This window comes from Dama dama, chromosome 2 (genome assembly GCF_033118175.1).
Source record: "Dama dama isolate Ldn47 chromosome 2, ASM3311817v1, whole genome shotgun sequence".
Lineage (NCBI taxonomy): Eukaryota > Metazoa > Chordata > Mammalia > Artiodactyla > Cervidae > Dama > Dama dama.
This window is the reverse complement of record NC_083682.1, coordinates 2,517,062-2,533,824: the sequence shown is the minus strand read 5'-3', so window position 1 is coordinate 2,533,824 and position 16,763 is coordinate 2,517,062. Positions and strand designations below refer to the sequence as shown.

The 16,763-nt window shown below is 49.0% G+C and overlaps 1 protein-coding gene and 1 non-coding gene across 2 annotated transcripts in view; both read left to right on the top strand.

Annotated features, from left to right (window-relative positions):
* The window catches only part of LOC133040821 (uncharacterized), a 33,700-nt gene extending 20,289 nt beyond the window's left edge, over positions 1-13,411 (top strand). Inside the window, exons 8-12 of the mRNA XM_061121007.1 lie at positions 1,651-1,797; positions 2,292-2,317; positions 3,106-3,351; positions 9,754-9,795; positions 11,372-13,411. Coding sequence (XP_060976990.1) covers positions 1,651-1,797; positions 2,292-2,317; positions 3,106-3,351; positions 9,754-9,777 — 443 coding nt within the window. The 3' untranslated portion in view covers positions 9,778-9,795; positions 11,372-13,411. The remainder of the gene's footprint in view (positions 1-1,650; positions 1,798-2,291; positions 2,318-3,105; positions 3,352-9,753; positions 9,796-11,371) is intronic.
* On the top strand, positions 11,397-11,503 carry LOC133041116 (U6 spliceosomal RNA). The gene has a single exon (XR_009689161.1). It is a non-coding gene; the product is annotated as a U6 spliceosomal RNA (small nuclear RNA).
* Positions 13,412-16,763: the final 3,352 nt, after the last annotated feature.

Here is a 16,763-nt window from a genome sequence, read left to right as displayed (position 1 = left end):
TATGTTTAACTGTCCAGTTTTCCCTTCACCGCTTTTTAGAGAGACTGTCTTTGCTGCATTGTGTATTTTTGCCTTTTTTGTCAGAGGTCAGGCGGCCACAGGTGCCGGGTTTTTCTTTGGACTTTCTGTGCAATTCCATTAGTCTCTGTTTTTGTGTGAGCACCATGCCGTTTTGATGACTGCAGCTTTGTATTATAGTCTAAGTCAGGGAGCTTGATTCCTCCAGCTCCATTCTTCTTTCTCGAGATTGCTTTGGCAAGTTGGGGTCTTTTGTGTTTCCATACAAATTGTAGAATTTTTTGTCCTGATTCTGTGAAAATTGCCATTGATAATTTGATAGGGCTTGCACTGAATTTGTAGACTGCTTTGAGTAATATAGTCGCGTTCACAATGTTTGGTCTTCCAATCCAGGAACATGGGATATCTCTCCATCTGTTTCTGTCATCTTCTATTTCTTTCATCAGTATATAGTTTTCAGAGTATACATCTTTTGCCTCCTTAGGTAGGTTTATTCCTCAGTATTGTATTCCTTTTAATGTGGTGGTAAATGGGATTGTTTCCTTGATTTCTTTTTCTAATCTTTCATTGTAGGTGTGTTGGAATGCAAGAGATTTCAGTGTATTAATTTTGTATCCTGCAACTTTACCAGATTCATTGCTGAGCTCTAGTAGTTTTCTGTAGCATCTTTAGGGTTTCCTCTGTAAACAATGACAGTTTCACTTCTTCTCCAATTTGGATTCCATTTATTTTTTTTTTTCTTCTCTGCTGTGGTAAGGACTTCTAAGACGATGTTGAATATTAGTGGTGAGACTGGGTATCCTTGTCTGTTCCTGATCTTAGAGGAAATGCGTTCATCTTTTCACATTGAGTACAATGTTTGCTGTGGGTTTGTTGCAGTGGCCATTATTATCTTGAGGTAGGTTCCCTCTATAACCTGCAAACACTTTTAAAGGCTCTCTTAACACCAGAAGTAAGACAGAATGAGGAAGGGCTACTCTGAGAATAAAGAAAAGCCTTAAGCAGAGTGAGGGTGCTGCGTGGACGACTTGCTCCTTCCTGCTCGCTCCTTGGTGACAGACCACATCAGGGCGGCCGAGCGTGCCGAGCTCTGATGGGCCTGCACCCGGTGTCTCTGTGACCGCAGCTCCTGTGGGTGCTGGGAGCTCAGGGGAGTGAGGAGACAGCCCGCTGCTCCTGCCTCACGTCTCCCCGGGGCGGACCCTGCCCCGTCCCTTGGGCCAGTGTGGCCCAGCCTGGGTGCCGGGAAGACTGGCCGTCCGCCCCTGGCAGGCCCCTCCAGGCTCTGCCGCCTGCTGGCCCAGGGGTGTATCCGCAGCTGCCCCCACGCTCCCCTGAGCCACGTCCCGGGGCGCAGGGCCTCCTGCTGCCCTGCTGGCAGGTCAGACCTGCTGCTGCTTCGAGGGACCAGAGCAAGATCCCCCACGGCCTCTGAACCCAGGGTTCCGTGTGAGCAGGAAGGATGAGCCTGGCTGCCTCCCACTGGGGAGGTCATGGCAACCGTCGGCGACAGAGGAGTGCGTAGCGGTCTGGAGGGCATTGGTGCTGCGCCCACTCCTGAGAGAGCAGGTCACTTGGGTGAGGAAAGGGTGCCGACCCTGTGACAGCATCCTCTGATTTGCTTCCTTCCAGGAAACCCGGGGTCACCATGGGCCTGCATGGGTGTGGACGTGCACATTTGCACTACCGTCTTCTTCATCTTCATCATCATCTTCATAGTCATCTTCATCATCGGCTCAATTGCCATATACTATTTTGTTGTCAGCCGTAGACGAACAGGTTGGTCAGAGTCGTGTTGACCTGGAGGAAGCTAGGTCAACAAAGGCATCAGGGGCTCAGAGAAGGGGTCTGGGGTCGGTGTGACCGGGCAGGAGCCTCTGGCATAAAATACAAATCAGTTCACATTCTCACTTGGGGCCTCACGTGTGTGTGAGCTCAGAGCCACCTGCTGTGTGCCTCCCGACATGCAGGGCCAGGCCAGCTGCTGGACACAGGGTGTCCCGGGCACCCTGGGCCTGGAAGCAGAGACAAACTGGTGCTGCTCCAGCCAAGGGGGTCCTGGGGAGGCAGCCCTGCATGCTGGGGAGGCTTACCGAGTAACTGCCCCTCCTGTTTTCCCAGCTGCACTGATGTTCCAGTCAATTTTTTTTTTTTGCTATAACTGTAAATACACTTTCTTTGTTATAAATTTAAAGTGCTTCCTCTCGCTCACAGATGTCACTATAATAGTTAATTTGATTTGTTTTCATTTCTCTCTCCTCTTTGATCTGCAGGAAGTCGGAATATGCCAAGTGGCTATGTAAGTGTCGCCCTGGGATTTATTTGTCCAGGGGAGCCCCAGGAGACATCCCAGGGTGGGCGGGGCAGCCCCAGGCCTTCCCACCTGCGTCCACACCTGGCCTGTGTGATGGAGTCTGCGCCCACCATACCTGGGCCGTTGAACATCTGTTCTGGATTACTTGAATTCTGCTGAAGCAAAGGGGACAGGGGCATCCTGTGGGTGCCTGGGGCTGCAGACAGATCCGGATACAGGGGGACTTAAAACGTGCGGCACTTACTGTTCCCACAGTTCTGGAAGCCAGAGATCTGAAATCACGGCTTGGCGGGGTGGTCCCCTGGGTGCTCCAGGGGAGGGTCCTTCCTTGCTGCTCCTAGTGGGGGCTGGACGTGCCTGGCGCTCCTCAGTTGGTGCGTGATCGCTCTACTTCTGGCCATCTTCCCTCGGCCTCTCCCGCTGTGAGCTTGTCTCTGAGTCTCTCCTTGTAAGGACACTGGCCTCAGAATATAGGTCCCAGTCTTATGCAGTGGAACCTCTGCTGCACAGACACTATTTCCACATAGGCCCTCTCACAAGTTCTAGGGGTGAGGATGTGAATGTATCTTTGGGGACCACCATCCAGCCCCCCCACAGGTTGACCTGGGACCCCCAGAAGCTGGTGGTAGAGAGGAACCTGACCCCCGGCAGTATTCCTTTCTAAAATTGCACACGCTCGCTTACCTGTCAGAGTTCATTTGTTCCCTAAAGTGGCTTGAGAAGGGCTTGGCCTACAGGCTCCTGTCACCAGAAAGAATGTCTTTATCCTTCAGTCCCCAGGAACCGGCCAGTGCAGCGACCTTGAGAATGGCCCACCAGCCCCGGGTGGGGGCACCAGCCTAGACCTGCTGGCCCTCGAGGGCCCTGGAGGTGCTGAGCCGCTGCAGTGTGCCAACGGAAGGGTAGCAGCGCGAGGGGAGCCAGGAGAGCAGACCCGAGATCCCGAGGCCCCCAGGACCACGGCCAGTCAGAGCCATCCACCTCCATTGATGTCTAGGAGCAGGAGCTCAGACCAGCTGGTGAGTGTGCACCGGGGCCCCGCCATGCGGCGGAGTGCTCGCTGCGGCAGGGCTGTGTGCGGGGCTCCTGCCGAGTTCCCAGCTCAGTCTCCTGGGCTGCGGTAACCTGCCCACACCCGCGCAGGGAGTGGGTGTTTAAACACGGATTGTAGTGTCTCCTGGTCCCACGTGGGAATACCAGACCGCCTGACCTGCCTCCTGAGAAACCTGTATGCAGGGCAAGAAGCAACAGTTAGAACTGGACAAGGAGCAACGAACTGTTTGAAAATTGGGAAGGACGTGTGTGAAGGCTGTATAGTGTCACCCTGCTTATTTAACTGCTGTGCAGAGTGTAACATCATGCGAAACGCTGGACCGGATGAATCACAAGCTGAAATCAAGAGTGCAGGTAAATATCAACAACCTTAGATGTACAGATGCTACCACTCTAATGGGAGACAGTGAAGAGGAACTAAAAAGCTTCTTGATGGAAGTGAAAGAGGAGAGTGAAAAAGCTGGCTTAAAACTCAACATTCAGAAAACTAAGATCATGTCATCCGGTCCCATCACTTCATGGCAAATAGAAGGGGAAACAATGGAAACAGTGACAGACTTTATTTTCCTGGGCTCCACAATCACTGTGGACAGTGGCAGCAGCCATGAAATTAAAAGACGCTTGCTCCTTGGAAGAAAAGCACACCTAGACAGCATATTAAAAAGCAGATACATCACTTTGCCAACCAAGGTCCATATAATAAAAGCTATGATTTTTTCAGTAGTTATGTACAGATATGAGAGTTGGACCATAAAAAGAAGACAGAGTGTGGAAGAATTGATGCTTTCGAACTGTGATGCTGGAGAAGACTCTTCAGGGTCCCTTGGACTGCAAGGAGATCCAACCAGTCAATACTAAAGGAAATCAACCTTGAATATTCATTGGAAGGACTGATGCTGAAGCTGAAACTCCACTACTTTGGCCACCTGAGGTGAAGAGCTGACTCATTGGAAAAGACCCTGATGCTGGCACAAATTGAAGGTGGGAGAAGGGGATGACAGAGGATGAGATGGTTGGATGGGATCACAGATGCGATGGCCATGAGTTTGAGCAAACTCTGGGAGTTGGTGAGGGACAGGGGAGCCTGTTTTGCCGCAGTCCATGGCCTCAGGTCAAATAACAGGGAACACAGCCCCACCCATGAGAACAAGACCCAGTTTCCCCCTCAGTCAGTCTCTCCCATCCGGAAGCTTCCATAAGCCTCTTATCCCTCTCCATCAGAGGGCAGGGAGAATGAAAACCACAGTCACAGAAAACTAACCAATCTGATCACATGGACCACAGCCTTGTCTAACTCAAGGAAACTATGAGCCACGCCATACAGGGCCACCCAAGATGGACGGGTCACAGTGGAGAGTTCGGACAAAATGTGGTCCACTGGAGAAGCGAATAGCAAACCACTTCAGTATTCTTGCCTTGAGAACCCCATGAACAGTATGAAAAGGCATACTGTTCATACTGTATGAAAACATAGGATACTGAAAGATGAACTCCCCAGGTTGGTATATGCCCAAAATGCTACTGGAGATCAGTAGAGTAATAACTCCAGAAAGAATGAGGAGACAGAGCCAAAGCAAAAACAACACCCAGTTGTGGATGGGCCTGGTGATGGAAGTAAAGTCCAATGCTGTAAAAAACCATATTGCACAGGAACCTGGAATGTTAGGTCCATGAATCAAGGAAAATTGAAAGTGGTAAACAGGAGATGGCAAGAGTGAACATCGACATTTTAGGAATCAGCAAACTTAAATGGACTGGAATGGGTGAATTTAACTCAGATGATCATTATATCTACTACTATGGGCAAGAATCCGTTAGAAGAAATGGAGTAGCCCTCACAGTCAACAAAAGAGTCCGAAATGCAGTACTTGGATGCAAACTCAAAAATGACAGAGGGATCGCTATTTGTTTCCAAGGCAAGCCGTTCAGTATCACAATAATCCAAGTCCATGATCCAAGCAGTAATGCTGAAGAAGCTGAGGTTGAAAAGTTCTATGAAAGAAAAAAAAAAAAAGTTCTATGAAGACCTACAAAACCTTCTAGAACTAACACCCTAAAAAGATGTCCTTTTCATTATAGGGGACTGGAATGCAAAGGTAGGAAGTCAAGAAATACCTGGAGTAACAGGCAAATTTGGCCTTGGAGTACAGAATGAAGCAGGGCAAAGGCTAATAGAGTTTTGCCAAGAGAATGCACTGGTCATAGAAAATACCCTCTCCCAACAACACAAGAGAGACTCTACACATGGACATCACCAGATGGTCAACACTGAAATCAGATTGCAGCCAAAGATGGAGAAGCTCTATACAGTCAGCAAAAACAAGACCAGGAGCTGACCGTGGCTCAGATCACAAACTCCTTATTGCCTAATTCAGACTTAAACTGAAGAAAGTAGGGAAAACCACTAGCCCATTCAGGTATGACCTAAATCAAATCCCTTACTATTATACAGTGTAAGTGACAAATAGATTCAAGGGATTAGATCTGATAGAGTGCCTGAAGAACTATGGACAGAGGTGTGTGACATTGTATAAGAGGCAGTGATCAAGACCATCCCAATAAAAAGAAATGCAGAAAGGCAAAATGGTGTCTGAGGAGGCCTTACAAATAGCTGAGAAAAGAAGAGAGTGAAAGACAAAGGAGAAAAGAAAAGACATTCCAATTTGAATGCAGAGTTCCAGAGAATAGCTAGGAGAGATGAGAAAGCCTTCTTCAGTGATCAGTGCAAAGAAATCGAGCAAAACAATAGAATGGGAAAGACTAGAGATGTCTTCAAGAAAATTAGAGATACCGAGGGAACATTTCATGCAAAGATGGGCACAATAAAGGACAGAAATGGTATGGACTTAACAGAAGCAGAAGATATTAAGAAGTGGCAAGAATACACAGAACTGTACAAAAAAGATCTTCACAACCCAGATAATCACAATGGTGTGATCACTCACCTAGAGCCAGGCATCCTGGAATGTGAAGTCAAGTGGGCCTTAGGAAGCATCACTATGAATAAAGCTAGTGGAGGTGATGGAATTCTGATTGAGCTATTTCAAATCCTAAAAGATGATGCTGTGAAAGTGCTGCACGCAATATGCCAGCAAATTTGGAAAACTCAGCAGTGGCCACAGGACGGGATAAGGTCAGTTTTCATTCCAATCCCAAAGAAAGGCAATGCCAAAGAATGCTCAAACTACTGCACAATTGCACTCATCTCACACGCTAGTAAAGTGATGCTCAAAATTCTCCAAGCCAGGCTTCAGGAATACGTGAACCATGAACTTCCAGATGTTCAAGCTGGATTTAGGAAAGGCAGAGGAACCAGATATCAAATTGCCAACATCCGTTGGATCATAGAAAACGCAAGAGAATATCAGAAAAACAACTATTTCTAATTATTGACTATGCCAAAGCCTTTGACTGTGGGGATAACAACAAACTGGAAAATTCTTAAAGAGATGGGAATATCAGACCACCTGACCTGCCTCCTGAGAAATTTGTGTGCAGGCCAGGAAGCAACAGTTAGAACTGGACATGGAACAACAGACTGGTTCCAAATTGGGAAAGGAGTATATTAAGGCTGTATATTGTCACCCTGCTTATTTAACTTATATGCGTAGTACATCATGAGAAATGATGGATTGGATGAAGCACAAACTGGAATCAAGACTGCTGGGAGAAATATCAATAACCTCAGATATGCAGATGACCCCACCCTTATGGCAGAAAGCGAAGAACTACAGAGCCTCTTGATGAAAGTGAAAGAGGAGAGTGAAAAAGCTGGCTTAAAACTCAACATGCAGAAAACTAAGATCATGGCATCTGGTCCCATCGCTTCATGGCAAATAGATGGGGAAACAGTGGAATCAGTGACAGACTTTATTTTGGGGGGCTTCAAAAATCACTGCAGATGGTGACTCCAGCCATGAAAATAAAGGACACTTGCTCCTTGGAAGAAAGTTATGACCAACCTAGACAGTGTATTAAAAAGCAGAGACATTACTTTGCCAACAAACGTCCGTCTAGTCAAAGCTATGGTTTTTCTAGAAGTCATGTATGGATGTGAGAGTTGGACTATAAAGAAAGCTGAGCACCGAAGAATTGATGCTTTTGCACTGTGGTGTTGGAGAAGACTCTTGAGAGTCCCCTGGACTGCCAGGAGATCCAACCAGTCAATCCTCAGGGAGATCAGTCCTGAATATTCATTGGAAGGACTGATGCTGAAGCTGAAACTCTAATACTTTGGCCACCTGATGCGGAGAGCTGATTCATTTGAAAAGACCCTGATGCTGGGAAAGATTGAAGGCAGGAGGAGAACAGATGACAGAGAATGAGATGGTTGGATGGTATCACTAAATCAATGGACATGAGTTTGAGTATACTCCAGGAGTTGGTGATGGACAGGGAGGCCTGGCATGCTGCAGTCCATGGGGTCGCAAAGAATTGGACACAACTGAGTGCCTGAACTGAATTGAACTGATTGGGTCGCAAACAGTCAGAGAGGACTTAGCGACTAAACATCAATAGCAACATGGTCCTGGAGGCTGGAAGTCCCAGATCAAGTTGTGGGCGGGGTCCTGTCCTGCCGAGGGCTATAGGCAGAATCTGGGGCAGCCTCTCCCCTCTCCTCGTGGTCTCTCGAGTCCGGGAGGTGCCTTGGCTGGAGAAGCACCCCTTCTCCGTCTTCGTCCTTGGAGACCTGCTCCCTGTGTCAGGGCCTGTCCGGCTTCCCCTCTTTATGGGGAGTCCAGTCCTGTGGGGTGAGGGCCCACCCTAGTGATCCCAGCTTGACTCTGTCACGGATGCGGACGCAGGTTCCAAATACGGTCACGGTCTCGGGTCCTGGGACGACTTCAGCATCTCTGGGCAGGGGACACATTCAACTCTTTATGGTCCCCAGCATGACCTGCCGTCTGAGGGGAGGTGGACGGAGGCGGGGCCACGGCCCAGGGTGTGTCCTGGGCCCCGTGGCTGGGAGACAGCAGGACTGAGGACACTCAGCCCCCCGGTGCTGGACCCTGCAGCCTCCTGAGGGGTCAGCAGAGTGGGGTGTGGCATCTGGAGAAGGGGCTGCGGGGGTGGGGCCGGGGGCGGGGGCTCGATCCCGTGAGGGGGGTGAATTGTCCCGGGGTGGCCATGTCAGCTGTGTTCAGCGGGAAGGGAGCGTTCCCATCCTCCGCGGTGTCCCAGCTTGGCGACACCTGAAGAGGGTTTGCCAGCTGAGCAGACACCCACCCTGTGGCCCCGGGGAGGAGCTCAAGGGCATGATGAGGAGCCCTAAGACTGGGCGAGGGTGGACATTGAGGGAAAGGGTGCCTGAGACGAGATGCTGGGCCCTTGTGGTTTGATTGTGGCACAAGCCTGCGGCTTGAGGACTCCTGACACTGTGGGGTCCATGAGTCGGGCGCCCTGACGTATCGTCTCAGGGGGCCGGCCTGAGACCTTCTCCGATTCTCCAAGGGGCCTGAGACAAATAAAATGCAGAAGTTGGGACCCCCGGCCGGTGTCCGAGGGGGACACTGGGAGGGTCAAGGTGGGCAGGCTTCTCCCCGGGTGTCCCCCCCGGGACTGCGCTGTAAGAGGGCCCCTGTGCGTGCCCTGCCCTTCCAGCCGCGGCGCGGGGGTGATCCCTGCCCGCCTTGGGCAGAGGCAGAGCTGAGATTTAAACATGGGGTCAGGCTTCCGGCCGCAGGCCCAGGTGAAAGTGAGAGTGAAGTTGCTCAGTCGTGTCTGACTCTTGGTGACCCCCGTGGACTGTAGACTCCCAGGCTCCTCCATGCATGGGATTTTCTAGGCACGAGTACTAGAGTGGGGTGCCATCTGATAATTAAGGGAATGCCTGCCCTGGTCCAGGGAGAAGCATCTATTTGGAGCCATCTCTTGTGGTAGCTTCTTCAGGCAGGTCAGTCTGAAGCCCTGTCCAAGCCGATTTCCCTGAACTAGGAAGCTCTGTGGAGTCGTCACTAGCGTTTGTCTACCGTGCATGTCTGTGGACCCCTGTCCTCCCCACTGTAGGACGGGCGGCCGGAGCAGGGCCTGGGTCTGGAGAAGTCATGAGGCCATTGGGAGCAGCTGGGACCCCTGCCCACCCAAGCAGAGCAGCGCTCACTGTCCAGGGTCGCCCCTACACCCAGCGTGTGTCCTGGGGGAGCGTGGCCCAGAGGATACCACGGGCCCCGAGGTCTCTGGTGCCCTTGCAGGTTGGGGCGGGCTCCCCACAGGCCAACTCCTGGCCTTCTCATGTCCATGGAAGCCCACCGGCCCCCACGCCACTGGTCCCCCTAGAAACCAAGTTTTGGTTCTATTTCTGTAGAGTTCCTTTAAAAGGCCCCACAGATTTCTGCTCCTAGAACAATGTCATTCTCCTCTCTCTGCAGCAATGTGACGAGAACAATTTTTGAATGGTGTTTCCTGTGATGGTAAGTAATCTAAATTCTTCATTTGTTTTTGTTGTTGTTTATTTATTAATAGTTTTTTTTTGTATTTGTTGATGAAGTTTTTCATGTATTTCTTTAGGCTTAAATCTTCTTTGTTTGACATGAATGCCAGGGCCTAATGTCTTTCTGTTTGAGAAAGGAGAAGCTTAGGGAACTTTCCTGTGGTCTGAAGATCCACTTTTTTTCACATTCACCAGTGACATTAGAGCAACAGTTATTTGTCAAATAGAAATTTTGTGGGGTTCATCAGGGAAAGGTAGAATGTTGGTTTTATTTTATTATACATTCATGGGTTTTTTTTTGTGGTTTTTTTTTAATGTGGACCGTTTCTAAAGTCTTTTCTGAATTTTGTTACAATATTACTTCTGTTTTATGTTTTTTTGATTTTTTGGCCACAAGTTATGTGGGATCTTAGTTCCCGATCAGATGTCGAACCTGCACCCCCTGCATTGAGAAGTCCCAACTATTGGGCCACCTGGGAAGTCCCTACATTCTTGCTTTTAAGAAAAAACACGAGTCATGACAGTGTGAGGCGATTAGGAGTAGGCCTTCCTACTTGGTAAGATTAGCAGGTAGCTTTCGCTTAACAATGACCACTGTTTGCCAATTGGGACCAATTAGCATTCACTTAACACTGACCGATGTTTGCCAATTAGGAAATTAGGAACGGGGCAGAAACCCCCAGGAAAGTCCCGCGCGCGCGAAAGTATTGACCAATGAAATTGTTTAACCAATCCGCTTCTCACCCTATAAAATTGTGTAACAGCTTGGGCTCGGGGCTCTCTGACCCGCACCACTGCGTTGGTTGCGGCGGGGAGTCCTGACTCGAGTCAGTAGTAAACTTCCCTTCCTGCGAGTTGCATTGTCTTGGAAGCCTTCTCTCTTCCCGCTCGGGGATTCGGACGTCGGGCGTAACGATAGGAATTCTTACCTAACCGTAGATGAGCAGGTCCCTGTCGGCTGGGTTGCTGTGTGTTCGCTGGTACAGGAGTCCACGAGTCAAGGTTTGTCGAGCACATACTACCTGCTGGGTGCTTTTTATCATCTTATTCTAACAGCCCTGGGAGACTGTGTCATCACATGGATTTAAAACATGACCACCCAAAGCTCAGAGAAGCTACAAAACTTGCCCAAGATCTCACCACCTGACCTAGTCCAGCACTCACACCAGAAGCCCTACCCACCCCAAGCCCCTCATAGCACGTCTCTGGGTGGCAGGGCAGGGCAGATGCCCACATATGCTGCGTCCGCAAGGCTTCTGACTTGCCTGAGTTTCCTTGGTTCCTTCTCCTAAGCCCTCCCGGCTCCAGTAAGGAATGAGCAACAGGACATGTAAGGAGACACGGCAGGTTGCCTCCTGGCCTCTTGGCTTGGCCCCTTCTTCAGGACCATCTGAGCTGGCACAAGGCCCCCCAGGTCACGGGCTGTGGTGTGCAGCCCAGCACCGAGCCCTTGGGGCAGGTGGAAACGCCTCTAGGAGTACACTCGCAGGGCAAGGTCACTAGATACTCTTGTCTTCCAAGAATATAAACAAGCTCTCCCTTTTTTTTCCCCCCAGCCATCAATAAGAACTTGTGCAATCTGTGCTCGCTTCGGCAGCACATATACTAAAATTGGAATGGTACAGAGAAGATTAGCGTGGCCTCTGCGCAAGGATGACATGCACATTCGTGACGCGTACCATATTTTTGGACTCTATGGGAGAAGGCGAGGGTGGGATGATCTGAGAGAACAGCATTGAAACAAGTATACTATCAAGTGTGAAACAGATCGCCAGTCCAGGTTGGATGCATGAGACAAGTGCTCCGGGCTGGTGCACTGGGATGACCCAGAGGGATGGGATGGGGAGGGAGGTGGGAGGCGGGGATCAGGATGGGGAACACATGTGAACCCATGGCTGATTCATGTCAATGTATGACAAAAACCACTACAATACTGTAAAGTAATTAGCCTCCAACTAATAAAAATAATTGGGGGGGGGGGAGAATATGTTTTAGAGACAAATAGCAATAAACAGTACAATGTAAGGATGATATTAAACAAAATGTGTTTGCACAAGTTGTATCAGTTCAGTTCAGTTGCTCAGTCGTGTCCGACTCTTTGCGACCCCATGAATCGCAGCATGCCAGGCCTCCCTGTCCATCAACAACTCCCAGAGTTTACTCAAACTCATGCCCATCGAGTCGGTGATGACATCCAGCCATCTCATCCTCTGTCGTCCCCTTCTCCTGCCCCCAATCCCTCCCAGCATCAGGGTCTTTTCCAATGAGTCAGCTCTTCAAATGAGGTGGCCAAAGTACTGGAGTTTCAGCTTCAGCATTGGTCCTTCCAATGAACACCCAGGACTGATCTCCTTTAGGATGGACCAGTTGGATCTCCTTGCAGTCCAAGGGACTCTCAAGAGTCTTCTCCAACACCACAGGTTGTATAGGAATTCATAAAAGGATGGCTGACTTAGATATGAGGGAATAGGGAAGATTTTCTAAAAATAAATAAATAAAAAATAACTCCCCCCCCAAAAAAAAGCCAAAAAGAACTTGTGCAATCTGACATTAGTTTCCAGAAATTAACTGGAAGATGTTTATGGGGTTTACTGGATTTGAAGAAAATGACAAGATGTGGAGATGCCGGGAGCTGTTATGGGAGGTCCCGCCCGTGACGAGGTCATGAAGAAAATACCGGGCAGGCAAGGCCGTCCGGGACCCCATCCATGACGAGGTCACGAGGGAAAAACCTGACAGGCAAGGCCGTCTAGGATAAGGGACCCTCCAGGTTGGCCTCGGCCTCTACCCCACCCTGTATCCTCCCCCCTTTTTCTGCTGTTGTTCTTGTTTGCCCTGCTGCGGATTCTTGTGTTGCCTGCCGAGAGCTCTCCTGCTCCTCTTTCACTGACTGAGGACCAACTTAAAACCCTAATTAATAAATCTCCTGGATGCTGCTGCCCTATGAAGGGGCCAGGGATGAAGGAAATGCTTCAATTCAAACCCTTTTGCTGGTATTCTGGCTTGTTTGATAAATGTGTGATCTCATTGCACAAAATGCTCTTGTTTGTTCTAAACATCCTAAACACAGTACACTAACAAAAGAAACTATTAAGCATAGACCCCTCCGCGGGGTGAGAAAAGCTCCACAAGTAATAGTCACAAATGTGCCTAATAGAAAATACTTTAGATAGAGATTAGCTGGCGACTTCTTGCAGGTAGTTAACTTTTAGACTAAGAGCCTGTTTTGTGCCACATCTGCTGTTTCTGCAGTCCTTCGCATTTCTGTTCTGTAAGAATGTAATCCTATCTAGTTCCCATAGAGATGACGCTTATTAGAAAGAAAATAGATTAATTATAAGGAAAACAGGGTCGGCTACTGAAGTTGCTTAAGTCACACCAGGTGCAAGCCATAAAATATTAGCAGGCCTGAAGGCCAAATGATAAGAAAGACTCTTGTGAACGAAAGTATGTGGGTGACATCCTGTTTCTGTTGAAGGCCAAGTTGCTGTAATGTTTTGAGATGACCTGTGTGTAAGCAATATGCACTTCCCCCAAAAGATGTTGTTAAGGGTATAACGGGGCCGTGCAAAAATAAACTTCAGACTCAGCCCCGAGCTTTGTCTCACTGTCTCTCTCTCATTCGCCGACGCCGTTCATCCTGAGGGTTCCCCTGGATCCTGCTGGGGCTGGACACTGGCATGGAAACACAAGTGAAGTCACTCAGTCGTGTACAACTCTTTGCAACCCCATGGACTGTAGCCTACCAGGCTCCTCCATCCATGGGATTTTCAAGGCAAGAGTACTGAAGTGGGTTGCCATTTCCTTCTCCAGGGGATCTTCCCAACCCAGGGACTGAACCCAGGTCTCCCGCATTGCAGGCAGATGCTTTTACCCTCTGAGCCACCAGAGAAGTCCGTGGAAACACAAACATCTAGCAAATTTGGAAAGACTCCTCAGGAGGAGAAATGGGCTAGGGAGGGACGTTTCTATGTTTTGTGGGTTTTCCTTTTTTTTTTTTTTGCTACGTGGTATAGCATATGGGACCTTAGTTCCCCCAGCAGAGATCGCACCTAAACCCTGCAGTGGAAGCGTGGAGTCTTAACCACTGGACCACCAAGGAAGCCCCTGTGGAGAGATGTCTCTAAACTCGTGGCTGCCTTCCATAAAATGCAGCTACAGAAATGATTGCAGAATATAAACAAATTGGTTACTGACAGCACCTTAGGTAAACCTGCAGAGACGGCCCAGCAAACTCTTTTTTTTACCCAAGGTTGTGGCTATAGGTGGTGTTCTGGATGGATGGGATCTGAGTCTCTTTCCCAGTTCTGGTCCCATTGGAAACTTCATGAATCCCAGACAGAGCTGTGGCCCTTCTCCACATCAGTTCAGTTCAGTTCAGTTGCTCAGTCGTGTCTGGCTCTGCGACCCCATGAGCTGCAGCACGCCAGGTCTCCCTGTCTATCACCAACTCCTGCAGCCTACCCAAACTCATGTCCTTCGAGTCAGTGATGCCACCCAGCCATCTCATCCTCTGTCGTCCCCTTCTCCTCCTGCCCTCAATCTTTCCCAGCATCAGGGTCTTTTCAAATGGGTCAACTCTTTGCATCAGGTGGCCAAAGTATTGGAATTTCAGCTTCAGCATTAGTCCTTCCAATGAACAGGACTGGTTGAATCTCCTTGCAGTCCAAGGGACTCTCAAGAGTCTTCCCCAACATCACAGTTCAAAAGCATCGATTCTTCGGCGCTCAGCTTTCTTTATAGTCCAACTCTCACATCCATACATGACTATTGGAAAAACCATAGCTTTGACTGGACAGACCTTTGTTGGCAAAGTAATGTCTCTGCTTTTTAATACACTGTCTAGGTTGGTCATAACTTCGCTTCCAAGGAGTAAGCATCTTTTAATTTCATGGCTGCAGTTACCATCTACAGTGATTTTACAGCCCCAAAAAATAAACTGTCACTGTTTCCACTGTTTCCCCATCTATTTGCCATGAAGTGATGGGACCAGATGCCATGATCTTAGTTTTCTGAATGTTGAGCTTTAAGCCAACATAGATTCTCTATAACCTTCTGGTGGGGAGGTCAGCTCTACATGTCAGCAGAAGTGCTGCTCTGCCAGGGCAGGGTGGGTCAGGAGCACTGCCTGTGGCGTGACAGAGCTGGATCCCAGGGGGTGGCTTACTGAACTGGGTGAGCTCACATTGGGCTGAGGCCAGGAGACTTTGGTGGTTGTCCCTGTGTCCCCAGCAACTCCTTGGTCTCGGAGTTACGGTGATGTCTCCATGACCTAGGACAGGGCCTGGCATTGAGGAGGTGTCCATAGATTGTAGGAGCAGATGATGGCAGGGGACCTGGCAGCCACTCTGCACACTCACAGATACTGGTCCAGACCTGGCACTGCAGGAAGACTATCCCAGTCAAAGATGGACAAAAGACTCTAATACTCTGTGATAACCTATATGGGAAAAGAATTTGGACAGTAATGGATACATATATGTGTGTAACTACATCACTTAGCAGGGTGCTCAAGGACACAGGCTGCAGAGCAGTAAGAACAACTTCCAGGGCACATATGTACAATGGGATATTACTCAGCTATAAAAAGGAATGAAATTGGGTCATTCGTAGTGATGTGTATGGATCTAGCATCTGTCATACAGAGTGAAGTAAGAAAGAAAAACAAATATTGCATATTAACACATATACGTGGAATCTAGAAAAAACAGTGCAGATGAACATATCTGCAAGGCAGGAATAGAGATGCAGATGTAAAGGACTGATGTGGACAGGTGGGAATGGGGAAGGTAGGACGAACTGTGATTGGGATTGACATGCTACCATGTGTAAAATAGCTAGCTAGTGGTAAACTGCCGGATAGCACAGGAAGGGACTTCCCTAGTGATCCACTGGTTCTCACTGTGATCCCAGTTAGGGGGCTGGGGTTCGATTCCTGGTCAGGGAACTAGATCCCACGTGCTGCAACTGACGATTTCCTGCACACCAGAACGAAGATCAAAGTCACTGCAATTAGGGCCCAGCACAGCCAAAAAAATAAATACTTAAAAAAGGGGGGAAAAAAGCTGCCTATAGCATAGGGAGCTCAGCTTGGCGCTCTGTGACTGCTTAGAGGGGCAGGACAGGGTGTGTGGGAGGGGGGCTCAAAAGGGAGGGGAGGTATGCGCACACATGGCTGTTTCAGTCCGTTGTACAAGAGAAACCAAGAACATTATAAAGTAATTATACACTTGGTTTTTTGTTGTTGTTTAAAGAATGACTGGTCCAATAGAGACCAGACTTGTCAATAGAGGCCAGGGTTGTCAAGGGGTAGGGGGAAAGGGGAGGGATGAAATGGAGGTTGCTGTTAGCAGATGGAATTGGTGTTAGCTTTTTAATATAGATTATCCACAGTGTCCGACTGTATAGAGCAGAGAACTGTATTTCCTATCATACTATATTTAATATGACAAGTCATAATGGAAAAGAATATTAAGAATGTACATATGTATAGCTGTCACTCTGTTGTACAACATTGTTAAAGCAACCATCAGCTCAGTTCAGTCGCTCAGTCGTGTCCGACTCTCTGCGACCCCATGGACGGCAGCACGCCAGGCCTCCCTGTCCATCACCAACTCCCGGAGTTTACTCAAACTCCTGTCCATCCAGTCGGTGATGCCATCCACCCATCTCATCCTCTGTCGTCCCCTTCTCCCGCCTTCAATTTCCCAGCATTTGGGTCTTTTCCAAGGAGTCAGTTCTTCGCATCAGGTGGCCAAAGTATTGGAGTTTCAGCTTCAACATCAGTCCTTCCAATGAACATTCAGGACTGATTTCCTTAACGTGAGTAAAAATTGAGGTTAAAAAAAAAAAAAAAAAGATTCCCAGCATGCCCGGGGACAGCGGCGTCTGTGCGCGGGTGGTTGCTTAGCGACCGGGCGTATCCCGGAAGGCCGGCGGCTTGGGGGC